The sequence below is a fragment of the Ursus americanus genome, chromosome 3 (genome assembly GCF_024610735.1).
Source record: "Ursus americanus isolate L20-20 chromosome 3, mUrsAme1.1.p, whole genome shotgun sequence".
NCBI classification, from domain to species: domain Eukaryota; kingdom Metazoa; phylum Chordata; class Mammalia; order Carnivora; family Ursidae; genus Ursus; species Ursus americanus.
Window position 1 is genome coordinate 68,980,845 of NC_142129.1, and position 24,648 is coordinate 69,005,492.

The window sequence follows — 24,648 nt, forward strand, 5'->3', positions numbered from 1 at the left end:
CTAAACACTTTGAAATTGAAATGTTTAGAATATTGGTTAAAGTTGTCCAAGAGGTGACTGGGTGTGGTATTTGGGGGAGAGAACTGTTTTGGAGAGACAGGTTGGGGATTCTGCAACCGTTAGGTACTATATGAAGCCTTGGCCACAAGGGAGATAGTTATCATCTGTTGTTGGCTGTGTCGCGGAGGTGGTGGTGCATTGTGTGGGAAGAGAATGGGACCGTGAGATTCTAGGTATTGGAGGTCCGGATCAAGGAGAAAGAAGCACGTGAAGGTTCTAATTGAAATCCTGGTTGTGTGTCTTACAGTTCTCTCGTCTGGTCAAATTACTGTGTTTGCTTCAGCTTCTCCATCTGTAAAATGAGAATAATAATGCCCACTTAATTGGGATATTAAAAGAATTCAATGAGTTTGTATATGAAAAGTCTCAGGTACAGTCCTAGGCTCACTCTAGGGGCTCATAAATGATAGACGATTCAAGAAAATCTTTCTCAGGACATGAAGATAGTTTCAAAACAAAGAATTTTTCCTCAGTGATTACACTGGAGATTATAATTAACGTCTTAAACCTAAAACAGTCTAGTTTTAAATAATACTAACTTAGCTTCTACAGTGTATAAAAACCTTTTTTTTTGCCTATACAGCTCCAGCCGTCCCCTTTTATGCTATTATTGTCACACATTTCATCTTTATACATTGTAGGACCATTACCATAGATTGATACTTATTGTCCTATGCATTTGTCTTTTTAATCATATTAGGAAAAAAAGAGTTCCAAAACCAAACTACAATAATGCTGGCTTTTTAAATTTTTACCCAGTAATTAGTTACCTTTGCCAGTGTTCCTAATTGCTTTACATGGCTTTGAGTTACTCTCTCCTGTCCTTTCATTTCAACCTGAAGGACTCCCTGTAGCATTTCTTTGGGGCAGGCCTACCAGCAACAGACTCCCTCAGCTTTTGCTTATCTGAGTATGTCTTAATTTCACCTTCATTTTCGAAGGATAGTTTCTCTGGGTATAGAATTCTTGGTTAATGGTTTTTTTCTCACAGCACTTTAAATGTGTCATCCACTGCCTTCTGTCTTCCGGGGTTCTGATTAGATGTTGGCTATTAATTGTACTGAGTTTCCTTTGTAGGTGGTAAGTAGTTTATCCTTACTGCTTTCCAGATTCTTTTTTTGTTTTTTGACAGTTTGATTTATAATGTGTCTCAATGTGGATCTCCTGGCGTCATGTCAGTGTGCCTAGAAAGCACTCAAATAAAGGATCATAATAATGCAGCTGAATTAAACGATTGTAATTTCATAATAACAGTAATTACTGTGACTTATCCGTCGGTGGAACACAATCAGTATATTGTGCTTTAAAAGTCAAGAAAATGTTCAGTGCATGCTATAGAGAATTTCATTAAAAACTTTAATTCTAAATAGTTTGAGGGCTTATGATGGGTAAGAATCAGGTATCAAAAATTCTCACATGGATAGTTGCCTGAAACAGTCAGACAGTCTCAGGACGAGTTGTTCCTATGGTTGTTTGCAAAAGAAAAATTCTTCTTTGGAGAACATGGGATTGGAGCTACATTTACAAATTCTTCTCCTTTAGTTTTTAATTGCTTTCAACATCATGAAATATTTACCTTATTATATGAAATATTCCTAGAAAAAGATTAAACTCTAAAATAAAATTGATATGCAGGCATACTAAATCATAACTTAATATTACACATTTTTACATCTGAACAAAACAACCTAATTTCAGATGCCTAAATTTGGCAGTTGATAGAGCGATCAGTTCTTCTAACTTTTCCAACTATGTTCTGTCTTCTTATCTTTATAGTTTCTTGATGTCCTTAAAATATATTTATAGATTTTTTTTCAGTTCTTTTTTTTTAAGATTTTATTTATTTATTTGATGGAGAGAGAGCACAAGCAGGGGGAGCAGTAGGCAGACGGAGAGGGAGGAGCAGGCTCCCCACTTAGCAGAGAGCCTGACATGGAGCTCAAGCCCAGGACTCTGGGATCATGACCTGAGCCAAAGGCAGACACTTCACCAACTGAGCCACCCAGGTGCCCCTTTTTTTTCAGTTCTTAGCACAGTAGTTCCTGGAAATTTTGCTTGAATAGATCTGATTTTAAAATGTAAGATGTTAGAGGTGCCTGGGTGGCTTGGTCGGTTGGGCAGCCAACTCTTGATTTTGGCTCAGGTCATGATCTCAGGGTCCTGGGATCGAGGAGCCCTGCATCAGCTCTGCGCTCACGAGGCTGTTTGAGGATTCTCACTCTCCCAACACCTCCCCCCACCCTCCGGACACATGTGCACATGCACACACAACTCTATAATAAATAAGTCTTTTTTTTTTTTTTTAAAGATTTTATTTATTTATTCGACAGAGAGAGACAGCCAGCGAGAGAGGGAACACAAGCAGGGGGAGTGGGAGAGGAAGAAGCAGGCTCATAGCGGAAGAGCCTGATGTGGGACTCGATCCCGTAATGCCGGGATCACGCCCTGAGCCGAAGGCAGATGCCCAACCGCTTTGCCACCCAGGCGCCCCTATAATAAATAAGTCTTAAAAAAATAAAATAGAATATAAGATGTTAGATGTTAATTTTTATAATGACTTTTTTTTTTAAATTGCTTTTGTTATTTTGGTTACTTATACCTTGTTATAGTAGAAAGGGCACTGAATTCTTAGCCATGAGACCCGGGTGTCTTATTCCTTCAGTTGCTTTGCCCATCTGCATTCTCTTGGTGTTTCTTTATCTGTAAAACAATTGTACAGAGCCAGATAATCTCTAAATTTCCCCATACTTTCAAAATTCCATAATTCTACCATGCAGAATTTTTCCCTGGCTTGTATGATAAATATTAGAGTAATTTAAAGAATTTGTGAGCTGTCATTGTTTCTCTTTTATTTCATGGTAATTCTGTTACTTTTGACCTAACAATTAGCCAGGCATCAGAAAAGTAGTTTTATTTTTCCTACATGCTTTTTTATGGAGTTGCTCCATACTGGAGGAAGATTAAAATCTCATCCTTTCAGTGAGGCCGTAATGCATACATGTTATTTTTTTTCTCCTAGAGCCAATTTAAGAACTTAAGTTGTTAACATACTTAATTTTAAAAACTTGCCATTTCAGGATTGAGTATCAGGCTTTTCTCAGTAACTCAGAGGAGCAGATTGAAGAAAAGTATATGAGTGATGGAAGAAAGAAAACTTAAATGAGAAAAGGAGCTTTTATAATCCTTGTTTTTAAAATGGTCATTGTTTTTATTCTTAAAAATTGATACCTTCTCATTGTAGAAAGTCTAGAGAGGCAAATAACAGGAAACACAGCTCAGCAATCTCATCACCCAGAGATAACTACCCTTAGCATCTTGATTTATCTTTCTACCATTTTGTTTAGACATGTGGAGTCAAACTGTATGTATTTTTCTGAAACCTGCATTTTCTTTTTTTTTTTTTTAAAGATTTTATTAATTTTTTCGACAGAGAGACAGCCAGCGAGAGAGGGAGCACAAGCAGGGGGAGTGGGAGAGGAAGAAGCAGGCTCATAGCGGAGGAGCCTGATGTGGGGCTCGATCCCATAACGCTGGGATCACACCCTGAGCTGAAGGCAGACGCTTAACCGCTGTGCCACCCAGGCGCCCCTGCATTTTCTTTTAATAATATATTATGAATACCTTTCCATGTTCAGTAAATATGAATCTGAATCATCTTTTTAAAGGCCATGTGATCTGTGTATCTGTTTATGTATCTATCTACCTATCTTGCCAGATTACTCTCCAAAAGGTTTTTGTTTGGTTTGGTTTGGTTTGGTTGTTTTTTTGGTGGTTGTTTTTACCAGTTTGTACTCCCACAGTGATGGGGGTCCATTTCACAAACCCTCACAGATGCTATGCCATTTTATCATTTAAAAATTCCTTACCCAATTTGAGGGGCTTAAATAGTATATTGCTGATGTTGTCATTTATGTTTGATTAAGTTATTATCTAGTTTAACATTTTCTCATATGTTTACAGTCATTTATGTTTCCTTAAAAGGCAGTAACTGCAGTGGTTGTTTGATTAGATAAGAGCCTAATCCTAAGTACCTGAGTGAATTAGTGCTGGGATAAATTTACTCACCTCATAAGGATGTGATTATGAAAGATTTTTGGCTTACGGTGTAGGTAAAGTTTGGTTCGTTTTCTTCTAAGACCCAGCAGACAGTCTTCAGCACAGACAGCTGCCTCGTTTTGGCTGATTCGTCGTTTTTCCTCAAGAGAGGCCCAAAGCTGGAGAACGGGGCTTTTACAGGTCAGAAATGGAGACAGAACTGAATGTTGAAAGTTTTCCAGAATCCAGCACTCTTTCTGACTCAAGCCAGAGCTGTTGATTTTACTTTCAAAAATATCATTTAACTCTCGTATTTTTGAGATCAGAATATCTTTTTCTAGCTCTATTGGATGAACTGAAGTGGGTTATTTTTCTAACTAGTTAAGGGAAGGATGTAAGAGGGCCTAGGGGATCAATAGTCTTCAACTTTATTTTTCCTAGGAATTTTCTGAACATTTATTGTTTTCAGTCCAGCATGTAAAGCATATACTGCTCTATCCAAGTTTACCGAAGGCGTTGGGGGATTGGCGTTAGCGCAGCTCCTGTCCTCCAGTGTGTCTCCGCGGCCACACAGAGGTCTCTGACCCAAACGCTGCAGAGGTAGGATCGCACAATGGTTAGGAAATCGAACTCTGGAACCAGACAGCCTGAATTCAGATCCTATCTCCACCACTTACTGTCTGTGCTTTAGGCAAAGTACTAAACCTCTCTCTGGCTCTTTCTTTCCTCCTTTTGTTTCCAAACAGCTTTACTGAGATACACTTTACATACAATCAAATTTATCTGTATGAACAGTTCAGTGGTTTTTGGTCTACTTACTGAGTTGTCCAGCCATCCCCACGATCTAACTTTAGACCATTTTATCACCCTAAAAATATCCTGGTACCCATTAGTGGTCATTTTCTATTCCTCTCCCTGCCCCAGCACCTCCAGCCCTAGGCAACCACTAATCTGCTTTCTGTCTCTAAGGACCTTCCTACCCTGGACAGAAATCGTGCACTGTATGGTTACCTGGCTGGTTCTTTTCACTTAGTGTAATCTTTTCAAGATGTATCCATGTCATACCATGTATCTCTACTTCCTTCCTTTTTATTATCCAATGATATTCCGTGACGTGGATATACCGCATTCTGTTCGTTCACGCATCCTTTGATGGACACTTGGGTTGTTTCTGCTTTTTTAGCTATTATGAATGAGGCTGTTTCTTTATTCATAAAGTGAGCACCATTTCATAGAGTTGTTGTGAGGACTAAAAAAGTCCAAATATGTAGAAGAAGCGAGTAGATAGGGAGCAAACTAACAGTGTTAGTTCGACAGTAGTCGAAGGCGACTTACGAGTGTACGGCCTCACTTAACGTCGGGGACAAGATCTGGCTTACTCAGAGTGCCATGCTTTGTCTCCTAACGACATCTCAGAAGATCCTCACTTTTACTTTGCTGCTGACTTTTCCCTGAGTTACAGTTCTAAAAAGCTTAATTCGTTCAGCAAACCTTTATAAACACCTGCTGTGTGTTAGACGCTGTGTCAGGTGCCATGGAGAATGAAGAGAACAGGATAAGCAGAAGTGTGGAGAGGCATTTCCAGTTTAAGGCTATGTTTAGTTTGCTAATCAGTAATCTCTGACCTGCCAGTAGAGTTTAGGACTTAGGGCCCCTGAACCCCACCTTCACACCAAATGCCACAGGTTAGGAGGTCTCTTAATCCTTTCACTCTTGTCAGGCCCTTGTTTTAACCAACATATCTATGTTTGTCAAGCGGCTGATGGAAGCTGGCTGTTGGGTAAGTGAGGTGATTGAGTCTCGGCGGAGACCTCAACAGGTAAAAGAGTAGTTAGCGGCTCATTCCTGCGCTGTTGCTGGGGTTGCCGGATGGTGTCTATTCTTTTTTTTTTTTTTTTTTTGAGATTTTATTTATTTATTCGACAGAGAGAGACAGGCAGCGGGAGAGGGAACACAAGCAGGGGGAGTGGGAGAGGAAGAAGCAGGCTCATAGCGGAGGAGCCTGATGTGGGGCTCGATCCCATAACGCCGGGATACGCCCTGAGCCAAAGGCAGACGCTTAACCGCTGTGCCACCCAGGCGCCCCATGGATGGTGTCTATTCTAATCCATATGGAACAGTCCCTAATTTTTTCAATTTGCAGGTTTCTTCTTTTTTGTAGAGTTGACTTCACGTTCTTTTTGAACTTACAAAACGATTTTGTATTGGAACTGGACTCAGCAAAAATATCAACTCAGCATTGACTTTCTCTCTCTTGACTTCGGGTGGATAGTGATTTGCATGGTGACTTAGAACACACTTGTTGAATAGTTTGCCTCCTCCACCATTCTCTGCGCTATAAGAGAACAAATATGTTTTTATGATTTCCTCATTTGTTTGAGCTCTGCAGTAGTATTTCCTTTTTCCCGTAATAGCATACAGTTAGCATAACAGAGTGATGCTACTGTCTCATTCTTCTCTCTGCCTTTCATTCAGACAACATGCATTAGCAGTGTAAGGAACTATTGAGAACGGAAGAGCGCCTCTGGTGCTTGCTGTAGGACTGTGGATGAAGTTTGAATTCTGTTGCTTAATGTCCGTTTCAGGAATTCATCTTGAATATGAGCAGAGTAGTCGACAGGCACCCCATATTCCCATTAGGACTTCCACAGAGCTTATTTGGGGCACAGCTAATAGTATACCAATTTTGTGCTGTCATATGTCATCGTATGGTAGCAGCGTGTTTCCATATATAGGAGTTCTACTGTTTGCTCTGTTTTAAATATTTACTGTCGTGCAAGCTGTATCTTGTAAACTTGCCCAATTTGGGGGATTCCCATTTAACAAGTAAAACATTTTTGGTTAATGGATGCAAAAATATTAACTCATAGATCCAGACTGCCACATATATATAGATAGGAGCTGAAACCAGATTAGTAGAAACTCTAAAGATGAATTAGAAGAAGATGAACTACGAAACTTTCTTATGAACACTCTCTTTAAGGCTATAAAGAATCAAGTGATTTAGTAAATAAAAGATGTTGACTTTGCATTCCCTTGTCAGATGATGGTAGCCTTAAATTTAACAGCATGAATAGAGATTTCCCTGCTTTAGAGTTACGATTTGACATTTCACTTGACCCTTGAATAACACAGGTTTGAATGCATGCATCCATGTATATGCAGATATTTCCTGATAAATACAGTACTGTAAATGTATTTTCTCTTCCTTATGATTTTCCTAATAACATTTTCTTTGCTCTATTTTTTTTTAAAATATGGAACATTTCACGAAATTGTGTCATCCTTGTGAGGAGGCCGATTTTAGTATATGTGCTGCGGAAGTGAGCACCAGCTTACTTTATTTTAAAAATTCAGTATGTAAAAAAAATAAAAATAAAAATTCAGTATGTAGTGCATGTAACACACAAGATATGTGTTAATCGACTGCATTCTCAGTGAGGCCTCCAGTCAAGAATAGACTATTAGAAGTTAAGTTTTGGAGGAATCAGAAGTTTACACATGGATTTTTGGCTGCAGGGAGGTCAGCACCCGTAAACTCCGCATTGCCCAAGAGTCAGCTTCACGGCACGTGTCCCCTTTCAGCAGCAGGTGGTGAGGTGCCTTAATGGAGAGTTCTAGGAGAACATATCTCTGAGCATCGGGATTGAGCCTTTAAATTAAACTCTGTATCATCGTGTTATTTTTAAATACTTCTCCTTGCCTCCTCACTACCTCTTACCCCACTGAGTCCTTTCCTGTTCTAGGTTACATATTCCTGTTTGCTATGAACTTGTCTTTGTGCCTTCTGCCTTCTCGGCTTTTTTGCCACAAAATGTTTCTGCAGTCAGACCAGGAACCTCAAATAGGAATCCTTGGGAGAGATGAATTTGTCTGCTCTGGGGCTGTCAATTACTCTTGCCCAGTGGACATGCTCATGGAGGGACCGTTTAAGGGGAATTGTCTCCCAGCAAGTCAGGACTGGTGCAGTCCCCTAGAGGAAACTACTACTGTTTATATGCTTGACCCTAATTCATTTTGTCTAATATATAAGACATATTTGAGGTCAGATATTGATGTTTCAAAATCATTTAACCAGATATGTACAAGTCTGATAGGTATGTACGTATTAAGATATGTACAAATATGTATGTAGATATGTACATATGTCTTCAAGATATATACAGATGTCTTAGGACACTTTTTTTGGTACGTAATAAAAGCCCAACTCAAACTGGGTAAGCACAAAAGTGATGTTACTGGCTGACATAACTAATAAATCCAGGGTTATGTCGGCACAAGTGGGGCCAGTGTTTCACCAGTGTCATCCAAAATCTCTTGCCGATCATTTCTCCGCACTGGCTCTCTTCCCCATTGGCTGTATTCCATGGTATGCTCACTAAAGTGGTGGCAAAGACAGCCATCGGCAGCTGCAGGCTTATATGTTGCCAGTTTGGTAATCCCAGAATAAAGAGAGCTCTACTCTCCCAGAAGTTCTAGTAAAAGTCCTGGGACTGATTCACATGGTCCTACCCATCCCTGAATCAATCAGTGTCACTCTGTACAGGGTAGGTTACGTGCCATGCTGCGCTCATAACCCCGAAACCATACTGCCTGAGTAGGAGTCGTTCGTCAACAAAAAATGAGGGTATGGTTTACAGAAGAAGTAATAGGTGTTGGAAAGGCAGACATCACAGATGTGTACTGAATATTAGGATGCAGAATGAATTTACTTTGATGTGATGTATAAAGTTTCGTGTTATGTTTATAGAATTTGTTTGGAATGAATACACAGCCATAGACCATTACTTACAGTTTTATATATCAGTCTTCTCTCCCCCAGCTAGATAGTAAAGCTCTTAAAGACCATACCCATCTTAGATCTTTTGGAATCTCTAAAACTTAGTACCACACCTGTACATGGTAGGTACTCATAAATGTTTATGGACGCTGCTGAAATGGCAAGTTCCTTCTAGCAGCATTTTCATTATTGTTGGTGGCAAATACCTCTGGAGTTACACCATTCAGTGTTGGTTTAGAACAAGTGCCCACACAGTCCATATTTAATGAGCAAATGGAGAACACGCTGGCCAGTATCCAGCAGTGTGGGACAAGCAGGATGCATGAACATGACCTTGGGTGCATGCAAGCTATAGGCACAGAATGTGTTCCGCGGACTTGGACTATAGAGACAGAGAGATAAAAAAGAATTCTTCTCAATTCCACAGACTGGCTGTAGTTCAAATAAAATTTTGTTTAGCGCCCTTAGGCAGCTGTGCCAGACATCTCTCAGCTCTTGAACTATTTGATGTCCAAACATTCAGGAGTATGAAAAAAAAGTGACAGGAAAAAAAAATCCTCATAGAACTTCCTGTGACAGGTCAAAGTTTAATCACAGCAAATAATGCAGATTTCCCTTTTCTTATAACCACAACAGAAAGGCAGGGCTTGTGTTTACAAAGCGTGTTGTTTGGGAGACCTCTGTAAATTGTAATCTTTGGAAATCCCAAACCTATTGGATGTAATCCCATCCATTAGATAAAGGCAACTTGCCTATGCAATAGATCCAGAAAGCAAGTTAAATGGAAAACATGAACAGGAAGCAGTCATTAAGAATTACAATGGGTAGGATGCAGAGTTAATTCACGGAGATATTTTGTTATGAGCTAATGACATCACTAGGACAGCTGGGAAGCCGAGGGCTGTGCTGGACCAGCACTTGCTCTCTGCCCCGCAGCTGAGAGGTCAGGACTATAGAGACAGGGAGAGAACTTACTTTATGGGATAGTGAGGGGCTTGGCTGATTTAATCGTGAGTCGGTAATGACCTGTCTGGCTTTTTTGGATTGCCCTTTGCATAGCTAAACTGGATGCATAGACTTAGTGAATGCTGAGAACCACTTTTCCCTTCTCCTTTCTGAACATTCGCTTGGGTCACTTTAAGCAGAGGATGCATATCGAATGGTAGTTTTGATTTCCTCTAAAAGCCATCTGAGATATTTTGTTCATATTCAACACAGGGTGAATATATTTCTCTTATGGAACTGGCAGTCATGGAATCATTGAAATGGTATTTTTGTCAGTTTACTGAATAGCAAAAAAAAAAAAAAAAGTTTTCAAAAGTCTTAAGATGTTGGTCAACAGAAGGAATCACACAGTTAAAGTTATTTTCCAGTGTTTACGTTCAAATGTTCAGACCTGTCTGGCTCTTCTGTTTTGCAAGTGTAGGGGTTATAGGCAGCCTGGCCACATTCCTCATTGATTTATATAAATATATTACAGATTGTTAACCTCCTGCCAAATACCAGGGATTTCAGTTCTTGTTTAGCTCAGTTGCTTTATGTGAGACTTATTTGTTATATTAAAACATCTATGTTCCCTTTATTGCCCACCACACTGACTGTTATTTATTTGATTTGGGGTAATTCCAGAGGGAGTCATTGTAGACAAAAAAGCATCATAAATATTATGTTCTAAAATTCCTCAGATGAATACAGGCCTTTCCTGCTATTTGAAAGTAGAATGTTCTATGAAACCTTTTGTAGGCTGAAATCGTGTAAAGTGAAGAAGCAATTACCATTAATTTATATGGAAAATTTTTTGAGTGTTCCCAGACCCAAAAAGTAACCTCTCCTGGGCTTTTCTGATACCTTAGGACACATCTTGCTAACGGGTGCACAAAACAAATCGAGGTAAAGCACAGATGGACATAGAGAGCATTCAAAGCTAAGGCGGCTTGATGCCCAGAGGCTGAGTATCGTTGTAAGGAAGGAGCTTGGAGGTGCCCCCCTCACGGTTTGGGGTGCACGCTGCCTGTATAAAAGCTCACTACAAACCAAGTATTGAATGCTATTTTCACTTTTCTCCTTTTTTCCTAAAAGCAAAACTCTTCTTTGAGATTTCTTTCAGTTAGCAAGAACAGGTGTACGAATGTAGGACTTTTGTAAAAGGGCAATGGCGTGAACTTTTGAAAACTGGGGAAACCTGCATTTATAATTGTTGACTCAAAATGCATTTCCTACACATAATATAGTGTAGACTATATGGACTATTACAACTTATTATTTTTTTTTACAGTGATAATGTTCACTAAACAGGTCAGACTGAATTTTGTATGTCAGTGTAGAGCGGCATTTCCCCAGATGTCTCCGGTGGAGTCCTGGCTCTGTGATGTTGACCATTAGCATTGGAGCCAAAAAAGGCGGGTATCCTACCGGTCCTCCCAGGACCTCTCCTTCCCTTGATGTCACTTGTGAATTTCTAAGGAGAAAGTAGTACGCTGCATTTTCCTGATGAAATTCATGCCAACACCCTAACTGGCTGCAAAGGCAACACCGCAGGCCGCCATCTCTGGACACTGATGACCTTGGCCCTGCTGTGGCCCGTCTCTCAAGACCTGGAGAGGAAGGAAGCTAAGAGGGTTTGTTCTGAGGGGAATGATGGCTGCGAGGCACCGGAGGCACCGGAGGCACCGGAGGTGGTAGGGCGGGAGGCCCGTGGGAGTGGCAGAGACCTGGGAGCACTTTCCCAGGGTTCAGGGCTGGGAGAGCGGGCGGCCAGGGTCCCAGCCACGGCCGAGTCTGGGGAGCGAGCAGCCACAGCAGTGGGCAGAGGAGCTGGAGTGGGAACTGGCCCGGGAGAGAAGTCTGTGGGCTGTGGGCGGCCTTCTCATCAAGAAGCTGGGCCTGGAGGCCGTGGACTCCACCCGCTACAGGCGCCTGATGGCACAGAACCGAATGGGAATTGGAAGCGACTTCGGGGAACTCTGTGCCTTTGCTGTAGCAATAGCAGGTGTTGGCAGAGTTGGTAGCGAGACCGCTTGATGTGGCCTTGCTACCTTGCTACTCTTTGACCACGACAAGCAGGAACCGGCCCGTACGCACAGACCTTTCTTCCAACCTATCCTTCCAGTCAAGCAGGATTAAGTAAAGTTCAAGCAGCAGAATATGTTTTGAGGAACATTAACCCTGGTGTTCTTTAGGAAATATACAACTACAACACAACCACAGTAGAAAACGTTCAACGTTTCATGGATACGAATAGGTAATGGTGGACGAGGAGAAGGAAAACCCCTTGACCTAGTTCTTAGCTGTGCGGACAAGGTTTTGAAGCTCAGATGACAGTAAACACGGCTTGTAATGAGCTTGGGCAAACGTGGATGGAGTCTGGGGTCAGTGCGAGTGCAGTTTCAGGGCATATACAGCTCATAATTCCTGGAGAATCTGCTTGTTTTGCACGTGCTCCGCCAAACTGCTGCAAATACTGAGGAAAAGACTCAAAGGAGACGGTGTTTGTGCAGCCAGTCTTCCCACCACAGTCGGCATGGTCCCTGGGATCTTGGTGCAGAATGTGTGAAAGGTTCTGTTAAACTTCGGTACCGTGAGTTTTTACCGTGGATATAATGTAGTGTAGGATTTTTTCCCTACTGGGTCCATGAAGCCGAAATCCTCAGTGTGTTGACAGAAATTGCAGGAAGCAGCAGGAAGACTACAAGAACAGGAGGCTGTTCAAGAAGAAGAGAGAATACGTGAAGACAAGGGTTGGGTTTTGAGTTGGTATCTGAAGTTTCAGAAAAGGAACTGAAAAATTCTTCAGGCTCAGTTCCTGACTTACCTGAAGGAATGACTGTGCCATATACAAGTCCCGAAAAGCAAGAAGGTTCTATACCTGAGGTAACTGTGGAAAATTCCAGTGAAAGCTTGGAAGACATCATGGCCAAGAGGAAGAATATGTGAATAATGGACTGACCTATATTTTATTTCCCGAGTTTAAGCCTGTTCCCTTGCAATTAAAAAAATCATTTAAAAACCAGCAAAGCTTAAGGCAACATAAACTGATACATAATCGTCACAAAATTGTCAGACTTTTTGAAAATACTGCGTTACTTGTTGCCTTCTCCCTTCAGCTAAATCAGTAATTCCTCTAAAATTTATGTTTCATTCTAGTTAAGAAAACTTGAAAACTTAGCCACTGGGCCTTTTGGGAGGGGTGGGAAGAAATGACCAATTTCATGCTATGTTTCTTTTCTTTCCAGTAATCCTTTGTGGTCTGTTGCCTGAGGCCATGGACAATAAAGTAGGATGTGGTTCTCAAATACAGGGAATACACAGGAGGTACAACCTACCGATGAGAGCTAGCAGGCATCTGCTCACTGTGTTTAGAATCACGCGCTACAAGAAAACTGTCTATGGCTATTAACTTGGCTAACAGTGAATTTAAAATAGTTAACCTATAAAATAAAAATATCCTCTCAAATGTTACCTGATGAAATAAACACCAAAATGAAGTCACTGGAAAAGTTCGTAAACCTGTGAATTATATATTCAAAAACAAGACAAAGGCAAACAAAGGAAGCTTTCTTTGTGGATAAACGGATAAAGGTGCTTTTGGGAAGGACAAATTATATTTCTACACTGACCAAGGAAAAGAAATCATTGCACTTGTGGACTATGTATCTGGAGGCACTGTACTTTATTAAGGAGCAAGGAATCAATTTAGGCTAAGATCATCTAGATTATACCCATCGTATGAGCTAATTTCTGGGTATTTCATTTAAATTTGCTTCTGTAAGATAATTAGATAGTTGTCTTGAATCGGGGGCATAAAAGAGACCTAGATTACCTGTGCAATGACCGACGTGTATTTACTCACCGGAAGAGTGTCATTTACCCTGATCACTAAATTACAAATTGATAAACTGGTTTTCTCTGGAGTTGCATACAAATGTTTTGAGAGCCTTGGTTAAATAAACTCCCAATGGTTTGGAGACCAGTAAAAAGCATGCATGTGTAACCATTATCAGTAGGATGTGACTATGCTGTGCCAGTCTTCTATTTTGATGATTTTTTGCTTTGAAGATATGAATGTCTAAATTGTATCTGTAGAGAAGATATGTGAGTACAAAATGAAAAATGTGATCTCCACTTGTAAAAAAAAGTTCTAAAATCTGATTTCAGAAAGTCCGCCCCCCAAAATAATAGCCCCTTAAAATAAAAAGAATTACCTCCTTGAACCGGCTTGAGCCACTTCTACCTAACACCATTCTTCTTGTAACCTTGAAGAGTAAAATAATTATATACATTAAAATTTGTACAGGAATGTTATATGCTATGCACTGTCACAGAATCCTCTTTAAAATTCCACATTTTGAAAATTGCCAATTAAAGGGACGCCTGAGTGGCGCAGTTGGTTAAGTGTCTGCCTTCCGTTCAGGTCATGATCCCAGGGTCCTGGGGTCGAGCCTCACTCAGTGGGGAGTCTGCTTCTCCCTCTGCCCTTCTCCCTGCTTGTGTGCTCACTCTCTCTTTCTCTCTCTCTCTCTCTCAATAAATAAAATCCTTGAAAAATTGCCAATTTAAATTAGTGCCTTTTCTCCATGGCTTATCATTTAGAGCAATTGGCGGTGGCTTCCATGAGCTCACCTCTGCCTCTCTCGTGTGTGGAGTCCAGTTGCTTCAAGTCCCGTCAGTGAGACTTCATATTTTGAAGAGAATGATAAAACTTTGAGGAAAATAACTTGGGTAGGTTAGATGTTATTCTTGAATTGTGTCATACAAACAGCGTTTGAAAACATGGTTTCAGTAAAATGAAGCAACAGAACATACTGCCACGACGGTTAGGTAACTAACAACGGTTTGGAAGCAGATGACCTTTTGGTTCAGTAGTGTTTTACGATCATTTTATTCTCCAGTTACATCCCTGTCAAATTTTTTTTTTCTTTTGGAAATTACTAAAATTTCAAATATTACAAACTCTAAATGCAGGAAGAGCGGGAATTACTACAATCAGTGTTGACCTGAGGCAGTGGTTAAAAAAAAATGTATTTTTTTCATGAAGGAAATGTATTAATTATAACGGAAAACATTTTAAAAGTAATGTTTACAAAACACTGCTTAGTGGTGTAGTTCCCATGTTTGTGTTTGAATTTAGTGCATGTCATTTTTGATTCGTAGCTGTTTTACTTTATTACAAAAATAGAAGTAACCTATAGAAAGAAGCTTGGTGATTGTGGAACTCCTTTTTCTGCTTTAAAAGGAAGAAAAAAAGTGAAGCTGGCCAACTATGTGGGTTTTATAATGGAAAAAAGGATGGTTCAGAGGAGCCCATGAATAAATGGTAGTCACCTCACTTTACCAAACTGAGGGAGTTGCTTTGATAAACTTCGCAGGTGTTGAATTCAGGCTTGATAGCAATCATAATTGTCATATGGCACCCATATGATTTAATGGCATTATCTTTAATAAATTTATTAGGAGTTTTTACTTTATTAGAATAGTTTTCCAGAATAAGTCACATTAGTGACATCAGAAGACTTTGGAATAGGGGGCGCCTGGGTGGCTCAGTCAGTTAAGCGTCTGCCTTCGGCTCAAGTCATAATCCCAGGGTCCTGGGATCGAGCCCCACATCAGGCTCTCTACTTAGCAGGGAGCCTGCTTCCACGCACTCTTTCTATCAAAAAAATAAATCTTTAAAAAAAAAAAAGACAACTTTGGAATTTCAAAAATCAAGTTTAGAAGTAGATGATTAAAACTTAGAAATCAGGATGCCTGGGTGACTCTGTCGGTTAAGCATCTGCCTTCGGCTCAGGTCATGGTCCCAGAGCCCTAGGATCGAGCCCCACATCTGGCTCTGTGGTCACGAGGCAGTCTGCTTCTCCCTCTGCCCCTCACATCGCTCTCGTGCTCTCTTTCAAATAAATAAATAAAATCTTTAAAAACATTTTTTTTTGAAATAGAACTTAGAGATCAGGGGCGCTTGGGTGGCTTAGACGGTTGGGCATCTGACTCTTGGTTTCAGCTCTGGTCATCATCTCCCCTGTCCTGGGATCCACCCCAGTTGGGCTCAACTCTGCTTCAGATTCTGTCTCCCTCTCCCTCCTCCTCCCCCTCTGTCCCTCTCCCCCTACTCACAGGCGTGTGTGTGTGTGTGTGTGTGTGTGTGTGTGTGTACGTGCTCGCTCACTCGCTCTCAAATAAATAATAAAATCTTTAAAACTTAGAAGCCAGAATATTTAGAAGTAGATGAATGTGAGAAGAAATTCAGTGGATCTTAATTGATTTTAGTGGAGTTGTAGAACTCATCCCAAACTGCCCATAATTAAAAAGCAGCGTGGATCTGGCTGTGAAGTGTGTGCGGTTGGTGGTGGTGTTCATCCCACTGGATTTAACTTAATTATAGTGTGCTTTAGTTTATGTTAAAGTTTCGTTTAAATTCACAGAGAAATACCAAATGTTGTGGGGCCCCATTTAGGCCAGAAATGCAAGTGGGGTGGCATGGTGAACCAGCTCAGCATTAAAAATTCGACAGAGGAAATATGCTAAGTACATAATGGAGGGTCAACCCTGCGTTTTAGTGACGGGTTATATGCACGTGTATAGTGAATTTCTTTGAAGAGAAAGAAAGAGTGTTTATTCGGTTTTTAAAAACGAAAGAATAGGCTATGAATAGCATTTTATTAGTCTTTTCTTAGTACTTATATTACATTCTTGTCAAATTTACTTACAGCTTGTTTACGGGTGGTTTTTTTTAATTATTCAAACATGTGGTGAGCATCTCATGTGCCGGAGAGTGCTGTGTGTGGTGGAAAGTAAAGAAGAATTTGTCCTTGGGCTTGAAAATGCTTTTCGACTGCTGAAGGCTTTGCTTTTAAAACTTGAATTTTGACTTAGTTGTGGAATTGTATGGAAGATATTAGATTCACCCATCCGAACTTAATTATAAAGTTCGTTAATCTGTCTTTATCATTTAAGGGTAATGTAGTTTACTAATGCAGTTTCAAATACCACCTCTCTCCCCAAAAAATGTTAAAGTTTCAGTTTTTGTTAGCATGATATTTGGAATTTTTAAACCAAGAATTTATGCCCTTTCCAGGGAGATGATTTGGTTCACCAGGATGAGAAGTCCCTCTTAGAAATAATCCAAATTTCTCTATATTTCATCATCCTTACTTTTATAGGCATGATTGTAACACCTTAAATTCCAGGAAAATCTTCACTGCAGAGTCGAGCATCTCCAAAGAATGCTTAATCTGTCTCTTTAATAATTCTTGAACTGTGTGCTAGAAAGAACCATGTTTTTCCTGGGCTGCAATTTTTTAAACTATCTCCTTTGGCAAGTTGTACGTAAGTAAGGTCTTAACTAAGGAAACTCTCCAGGCCGACATTCTTATGCTCCGGTCATGTTGTCTTTTTGCTGCTGTGGATTTTGTCATCACTTAACCAAGTGCTTTTCTCCTGAATCTCATATTGCTATTAAAGTATCAGATCCTATTAAGCATCCTCACATATTATCACAATGATCAACACCGGTATTTTTTTTTTCCTATTGTATGATCGAATTGCAGGATATATGTAAGACATACAAGTTACTTCTTTGCTTATTGTCACCTACTTAATATCTCTTTCTTTTTTCTTTTAGGTTGTTTGATGTATGCACAGTGTCACGAACAGACAGAGAAACCAAACTAACGTTAGTGTTTGAACATGTTGATCAAGACTTGACCACTTATTTGGATAAAGTCCCGGAGCCTGGAGTGCCCACTGAAACCATAAAGGTACCAAGAATCCTCTTTCTGCTTGATTCAACACTATTATAGGCCAGTAAGCAGTCGCATTTCTTCCATATGAAAATTGCCAGGGGGGGTGCCTAGCTGGCTCAGTCAGTAGAGCATGTGACTCTTGATCTCAGGGTCATGAGTTCAAGGCCCACGTTGGGTGTAGAGCTTACTTAAAAAAATATTGCCAGGATTAGAGCTTCTGGAATTCAGTATATAATTAAATATATCAACTAAGTGAGATGCTCAAAGAATGAGGTATATTTTAGTTCGTTAATTTTAGGACTCAGTGAAAAAAAACCTTTTTTAGTTTTGTTTGTTTTTAAAGATTTTATTTATTTATTTGACACAGAGAGAGAGACAGCCAGCGAGAGAGGGAACACAAGCAGGGGGAGTGGGAGAGGAAGAAGCAGGCCTCCCAAGGAGCAGGGAGCCCGATGTGGGGCTCGATCCCAGGACCCTGGGATCACGCCCTGAGCCACCCAGGCGCCCCCTTTTTTAGTTTTCATACGTATTGAAATTATTGAAAGGTATCTATATGTACATTATCTGGCCCTAACCTTAGAAGATATAATGTTGTAAATACAGCTCAGTCTCTTTCTAATGATTCACAGACTCTGAGGGACAAAATTTGAAACTTCAGGCATGAGCACATTGCATATTATAATTGTATGCTGACTCCAGGACGTAAATTATACTATGTAAATCTGAAATACTGGTTCTTAGGCCCTTCTTTCTCCATTTTTTCCCTCATTTATAAAACACTTATAGGAAGCCTAAGTGCCAGGTACTTTCCTAAACCCTTGGGATTCAGGAATGACTTAAGACTCCTTAGAGGTCAGCAAGCTAGATGTGCTGGGCTGACCAGAATTTCTTTCTTCTTTTAAATGTAACAGAAAAACGTACTCGGGAAGTTTTGTTGGTCAGACTTCTGTTCTGCTTAATGGAACTTCCCAGTACATCTCTTAGATCAGTGAGTGTTGCGTGCAGGTCTTCATGAAGACCCTTTTGTTTATGTGTATTAGGTGACTTAACAAACTCCTTACCTAATCATTCATTGTTTAGAAATGAGTTCTAAAATTCAGCATCATTTTAGATAGGAGGTAATAGCTAGAAATACTTTATCTTGTCTTTCGGTGGTGGCTAGCTGGCGTTTTCAGATACTGACACATTTAGAACTTGACATACTGGATGATTAATTCCTTTGGATTTGGGTTGATAAAGTGTTTATGTTCCCATTTGTCTTTCATAAAAGAATATGATACTCAGTAGTGCTCTCATTTCCTCCTCAGCACTTTCAGGGACTCGAAGACCCTTTAAATATAGGTATTCCTGGGGCACCTGGGTGGCTCAGTCGGTTAGGTGTCCAATTCTTGATTTCAGCTCAGGTCATGATGTCAGGGTCATGAGATCAAGCCCCGCACTCAGCATGGAGTCTGCTTGAGATTCTCTCTCTCCCTCTGCCCCTCCCCCTGCTCACGTGCATGCACTCTCTCTCTAAATAAATGAATAAAAATCTTTAAAAAAAAAAAACCTAAATGTAGGTATTCCTTCTTACCTGTTCTTGGACCTCTTCTTCTCTATCCCTGCACCCCTTTTTCCTCTCACCTTCTATTCTAGTGTGGCTTCAGTTCTCTCCTCTATGAGTTTGTCTGAAACCCCATGTTCATCCTGCAAGGTATTGCCCCTTTTCATATACTCTCTTTTCTGCCAAATTAGACTCTTTGTGTGGTTCATGACTTCTTACCTGTGTGGTCCTCCTCCTCCTCAGGGTCATTCCTTTGCTCCTCTCACCAATAACTGTCTGCTGAAGTATCTGGCCCACCCCAGATATCAGTTGATCAACTTTTACAGCTGGTCTTACAGCACTGGTTCTACACATCTCCCCCTCTTGGTCCTATTTTCTACCTTTAATTGTGATTATTTATGTCCATATTCATTTATCTTTGTATCCTGACAGTCGCTACATGATTTTTATACCTAGGTACTCAATAAATAAGACACATTGACAACCTTTCTTCAGATATCATTATTTCAAAATTATTTTTAAATGACTTCCAACGGCTTGAATATCTACTGTCAGAATCATCATCAGCTTCTTCGGATGTAGTTAGTTCTAAGTTCAAAATTATTTTGCGGGGGGAGTCATTTTTTTAAGCAACAAGACAAGGTAACTATATATTTATGCCATATGTTACCACCTGTATAGATAACTTGAGCTTCACATTAAATTCTCCTGGCACTAGAGGCTGCTGAGTGGAATCGTTTACAAAAATACCTGTGTATTTAAAATGGTTGATAAGCCAAAATAATGCACTGTAGTAAGGTTTGATCAGGCAGGGTAGAAACGAGTGGGTTGAGGGAATTCTTTCTTTTTTTTTTTTTTTTTTTAAGAAAGAGAGCGTGCACACGCGCGGGGTTTGAGGGGGCAGTGCAGAGGGAGAGAGAGAATCTTAAGCAGGCTCTATGCCCCAGTGTGGAGCCCAAAGCAGGGCTCAATCGCTCGACCCTGAGATCATGACCTGAGCTGAAATCTAGAGTTGGACGCTTAACCAACTGAGCCACTCAAGCACCTCAGGGTTGGGGGGAATTCTTAAGGGTGGGGGTGCAGGGGTAAGCAGGATAAGATGAGGAACAGGCAGAAAGGTGGTCACCAAAGTGAGGTAGAGAAGAGGAATTTGGAGAGTGGTAGTTGGTGTGAAGGTTGATGGGGGAAGCAGGGGCAGGAAGGGGAGATAACTCTGGTTACCGGAAGGTTTTCATAAGGAGAATTGTTAAAACTATTTCTGAGTTTTTCATCTATCTCCTGGTAAAGGGACTGTTACTCATTCTGTATTGAACAGGATATTCTCCCAGAGTCTGTTAAATTTCTTTAGTCTTTAGGGGCAACACCCCCACTGATCCTATAGTGACCAAGTTTCCTGGTAGGGGTGGAGGCAAGGGGCTCTGGTTATTTAAGTTTAGTGTTTAATGGTGTATTGATGCTTTCATAGTAAATTATGAAATATTTTGGGCAATTAATGTAGATGTCAATGGTTAATTGAACATTTTTGCTAACTTAAAGACTAATCAAAAGACCTATTTTGTCCTCACCTTAACTTTAAAAAAAATTTTTTTTTTTAAAGATTTTATTTATTTATTTGACAGAGAGACAGCCAGCAAGAGAGGGAACACAAGCAGGGGGAGTGGGAGAGGAAGAAGCAGGCTCCCAACGAAAGAGCCTGATGCGGGGCTCGATCCCAGAACCCTGGGATCACGCCCTGAGCTGAAGGCAGACGCTTAATGACTGAGCCCCCCAGGCGCCCCTTAAAAATTTTTTTGAACTATACTATGCTAATCTGCTTTTCTTCCTTATCAAATATAAGAATTTTTAATAATTTGAGTGTTTGTGATCTGTTAAGGCCATTATTTAAAACATGAATAATCATTTAAAAGCATTATAAAACCATCAAATATATAGTTTTAAGCCAAATATAGAAATGATACAAAATTATTTTTAGTAAAGACTTGTACTTTTGTTTTTGTGATTGACTTCTTTTTAAACAGTTGGTATGCAGGGACGCCTGGGTGGCTCAGTCGGCTAAGCATCTTCCTTTAGCTCAGGTCGTGATCCCAGAATCCTGGGATCGAGTCCTGCATTGGGCTCTCTGCTCTGCGGGGAGCCTGCTCTCCCTCTGCCTGCTTCTCTCCCTGCTGTGCTCTTTCTCTCTTTCTTTCTCTCTCTCTCTCTGACAAATAAATAAATAAAATCTTTAAAAAAAAATGTTGGCATGCAGGATAAACATCTGCTAAGTAAGAGATTCTGGTTAGTTGGGGTTCTGGTTAATTGAATTTTTAAAGAACCCAGCCAGAAAACAGAAGTATTTTGTTGTCGTGTAGGCTTATTTATAGGTAGTCTCAGTAACTAGATAACTAGATCAAGAGAATATTGTTATTATGAGCAACCCATTGGGAACACAATTGGATTCTTATATAGAATGTTTTGTTGTAATAAGAGTTTTTCTGAGTATACTGGTACAAGTATTTTCTGAATATTAACAGAGAGTTTTGTGCTAGTCTTTGGGGAACACAAAAATGAATTAGTCAAGAAGCTTACTCTCAAGGACCTTAGAAGAGATGAGATAAAGTACACCCAGAAGCATGTGTTACACATTTTCTTATGGTGATTACAATAGTTTAGGGAGTGTTTTCAGGTAAAAACAAAACAAAAACTTATGAATGAGCACAATACAGCTTATTCTTTGTATTATGGTACCAAAATATTTTCTGAAATGTTCTTCAAAAATATAGATATTAGTACTGACGTTGTCTTGTAAGTGTCAGAACATGCCATATTGTAAAATAATTATAAATATACAAAAAAAAATTTAACTATGAAGTAGTATAAAACAGAAAATCAAGAAAAGACCTTCTATATAGGATCATTTAGGCTAAGGGACTCTTCCTCAGCGCCCTGTCCTCCACCATGTTTTCCGGGGCACTGTTTACCTATTACCCACTGAAGTTCAGGAATAAAACTGGAATGCTGCATGGTCTCTGACTAGGTCTGAGAGAGGGAAAATCTTTTTGTTCAGTATTCTCATCAACCTGTTTGTTAGAAAAGAACCCGGGATGGGCTTATTGGATCTGTTTATTACACAGATCACGTAACAACTTATCAAATGCTTTTAAATACCGTTTGTTATTAAAAAATAGAAAAGGCAGAAAAGCACCCCTGAAGCCCTAAGTATTAGAGAAGGTTGATAGTTGGGTGAACTCACTGGGAAAACCTGCGATTACTGCATGGTATTCATGTCAGGCTTTGATAAGCTTTGTGAAGTATGGTATAGGCCTGAATGAGAAGTTGCCATTGAGAGGCTCGTCAGAATAAAATAGAATCCTGGGTGGTTCTTGCCAGCACTTTAAAATACACCTTATTCTAAAAAAATAAAATAAACACATATATACATCTTATGCATGCTTCATCTTGAGCTCCCCATCACCTCTTCTTGACATCGTAAGGCACGTCCACTGGTGTTGATAATGACATAAGTTTAAGAGGAGCCTGCAGAGTGCTGTACTTTGAAGTCAACGAATATTCCCATTTTGCTTCATAGACTCTGGTTACCATATCTTGTTTTCCTCTTTCTAATTCAGAGCGTTATCTTTCAATTTACTTGATTATGGAGGAATTCACTGCCATCTTTAGTTTTCTTTGAGATTTGACATTATCTTCTTGGACTTCCATGCTTAAACTTACGAGACAATAACTGACATCTTAATGATTGTCTTTTTCCTTAGAGTTCATGATAAATTTAGAGTCTCTGTGGTTATATAGCACTCTTCACTTATGAGGGCTTTATGAGAAAAAGGGGCTTCCCGATTTTTTTCCTCTTTCATGCCTTTATCTGCCGCCCTATGAGAGGGAATCAGAAAGAACCTATAAATAAAATCCGTCTCCTTGTTCCTTAATCATTGTAACTGCTATACAGAAAATGAACTATATGGCAGGATATGTATCAGGAGAGACTTCCATGTAAAATCTTCTGTTTTATAGGGTTTTAAAATGGAATGCCCTCTTTTACCGAGCTGCTCATTTCGTACTTACGCTTGCCTATAATCGTACAACGTGTTTCCTAGCATATGACTGGCTTCTCAACATCTTACAAACTCCTTCTTCGGACGTTCTGTGCATAGAACATGTTTGATGAAACTGGCAGTATAATTTCACAAGTAGAAATGCAAGGCACCGAAAGATCAGTCAGAGGAGATCAGCTGCCTCTCCAAAATAGAACAGGGTTCTTTTAGCTCAGGACCATATGGCCCCTTTGTATGACTCAATCTTGGAATAAAAATTACATTTTACTTATGTATTTCTCTGATAAATGAATTCTATAGGGCTTGAGAAGGCCAAAAAGCTCAAGGTTTATGTGTCTGGGGGGGTCATTTTCCCTGTGAATTAGATTTCATTTTATCTTCAATTGAATGTTTCTTACAGATTTCTGTTGGTTTGTAATCTTTTCACTAGGAGATAAAATATACTATTAGGTTTATTTTACAAAACCCAGACTTCAGAGACTGACACACACTCTTAACAGCACCTGTTTTCTGCCTCTGGGACGTATCTGTTTTCATGAATCATATCTGCTTGCAGTAAACAGTGGCGCTGGTGTCAGAATGGGATGCCCAGGGCTGGTTCATCTTTCTCCATCTGACATAATGCAGACTGATGGGTTCCCCTCCACTGCAGATGAGGAAAAGTCTCCCAGACCCTTCTCTCCTCTCGCCCTGAAAGGAATCCAGCCCTTGCCCCCTCTCGGCTCCTGGTGGTCTCCACTTCGCCTGAATTATGAGCAGGTGATTTGTGTCATCTTTGCAGGACACAGAGCAAATTAACATGAAAATATCGCTTCTCAGAAAACGAGGCAGGCTTGAATGCCCTGTCGCTGCTGGTCATTAGCCATCTGCCACCGACACTCATACTCTGTTTATCACATTTGAAATTCAGAGCAGATGTTGCATAATAAGGTGATCCCAAAAACAAGGCAAGAAATTCAAAGAACACATACTCCACAATAACGATAAGGATCCTGGAAGGACATTTTTTTCCATCTAATATCATGGCTGGACTAATTGAATAGACCATGTTTTTAAAAACACACATGCACACACACATCTGGCCTTGTGTTTAATGCTGCTTTTTGGAGTAACGTGAAATAATTTTGAAAGAAAACGCATATGTGAAAGATGCCTGAGAGGACTGTTTAATAAAATTAATTTTAATAAGCAAAGTAGAATGTCGTAATAACACTAGTTCTGGGGCAAAGGACCTCACAGGCCAGTCATGCCAGTGTTGATTTTTACTCTAGGATGGGCCTCAACTTACAGCAATTTACCTTCAGACAGTTCACTCCTGTGGTACGGTTGGATCACTCAGGGCTCATTGCTCACCAGTGCTGTTTCCCAGACAGTTAATTTTCTTCTTAGTACCAAAGATCCTACGTTCCCTGTACCCTTCCCCTCCATTGCTTCTCCCACCCGTCA

At 40.1% G+C, this 24,648-nt stretch overlaps 1 protein-coding gene and 1 pseudogene across 3 annotated transcripts in view; both read left to right on the plus strand.

The window, feature by feature from the left end:
- Positions 1–15,360, plus strand: part of LOC148110411 (ubiquitin-like modifier-activating enzyme 5 pseudogene) — a 37,892-nt pseudogene extending 22,532 nt beyond the window's left edge.
- CDK6 (cyclin dependent kinase 6) overlaps positions 1–24,648 on the plus strand; it is a 240,637-nt gene that overhangs the window by 48,307 nt on the left and 167,682 nt on the right. For all 3 annotated transcript variants that reach the window (XM_045793256.2, XM_045793257.2, XM_045793255.2), the window contains exon 3: positions 17,490–17,625. In XM_045793256.2, the coding sequence (XP_045649212.1) occupies positions 17,490–17,625 (136 nt within the window). The remainder of the gene's footprint in view (positions 1–17,489; positions 17,626–24,648) is intronic.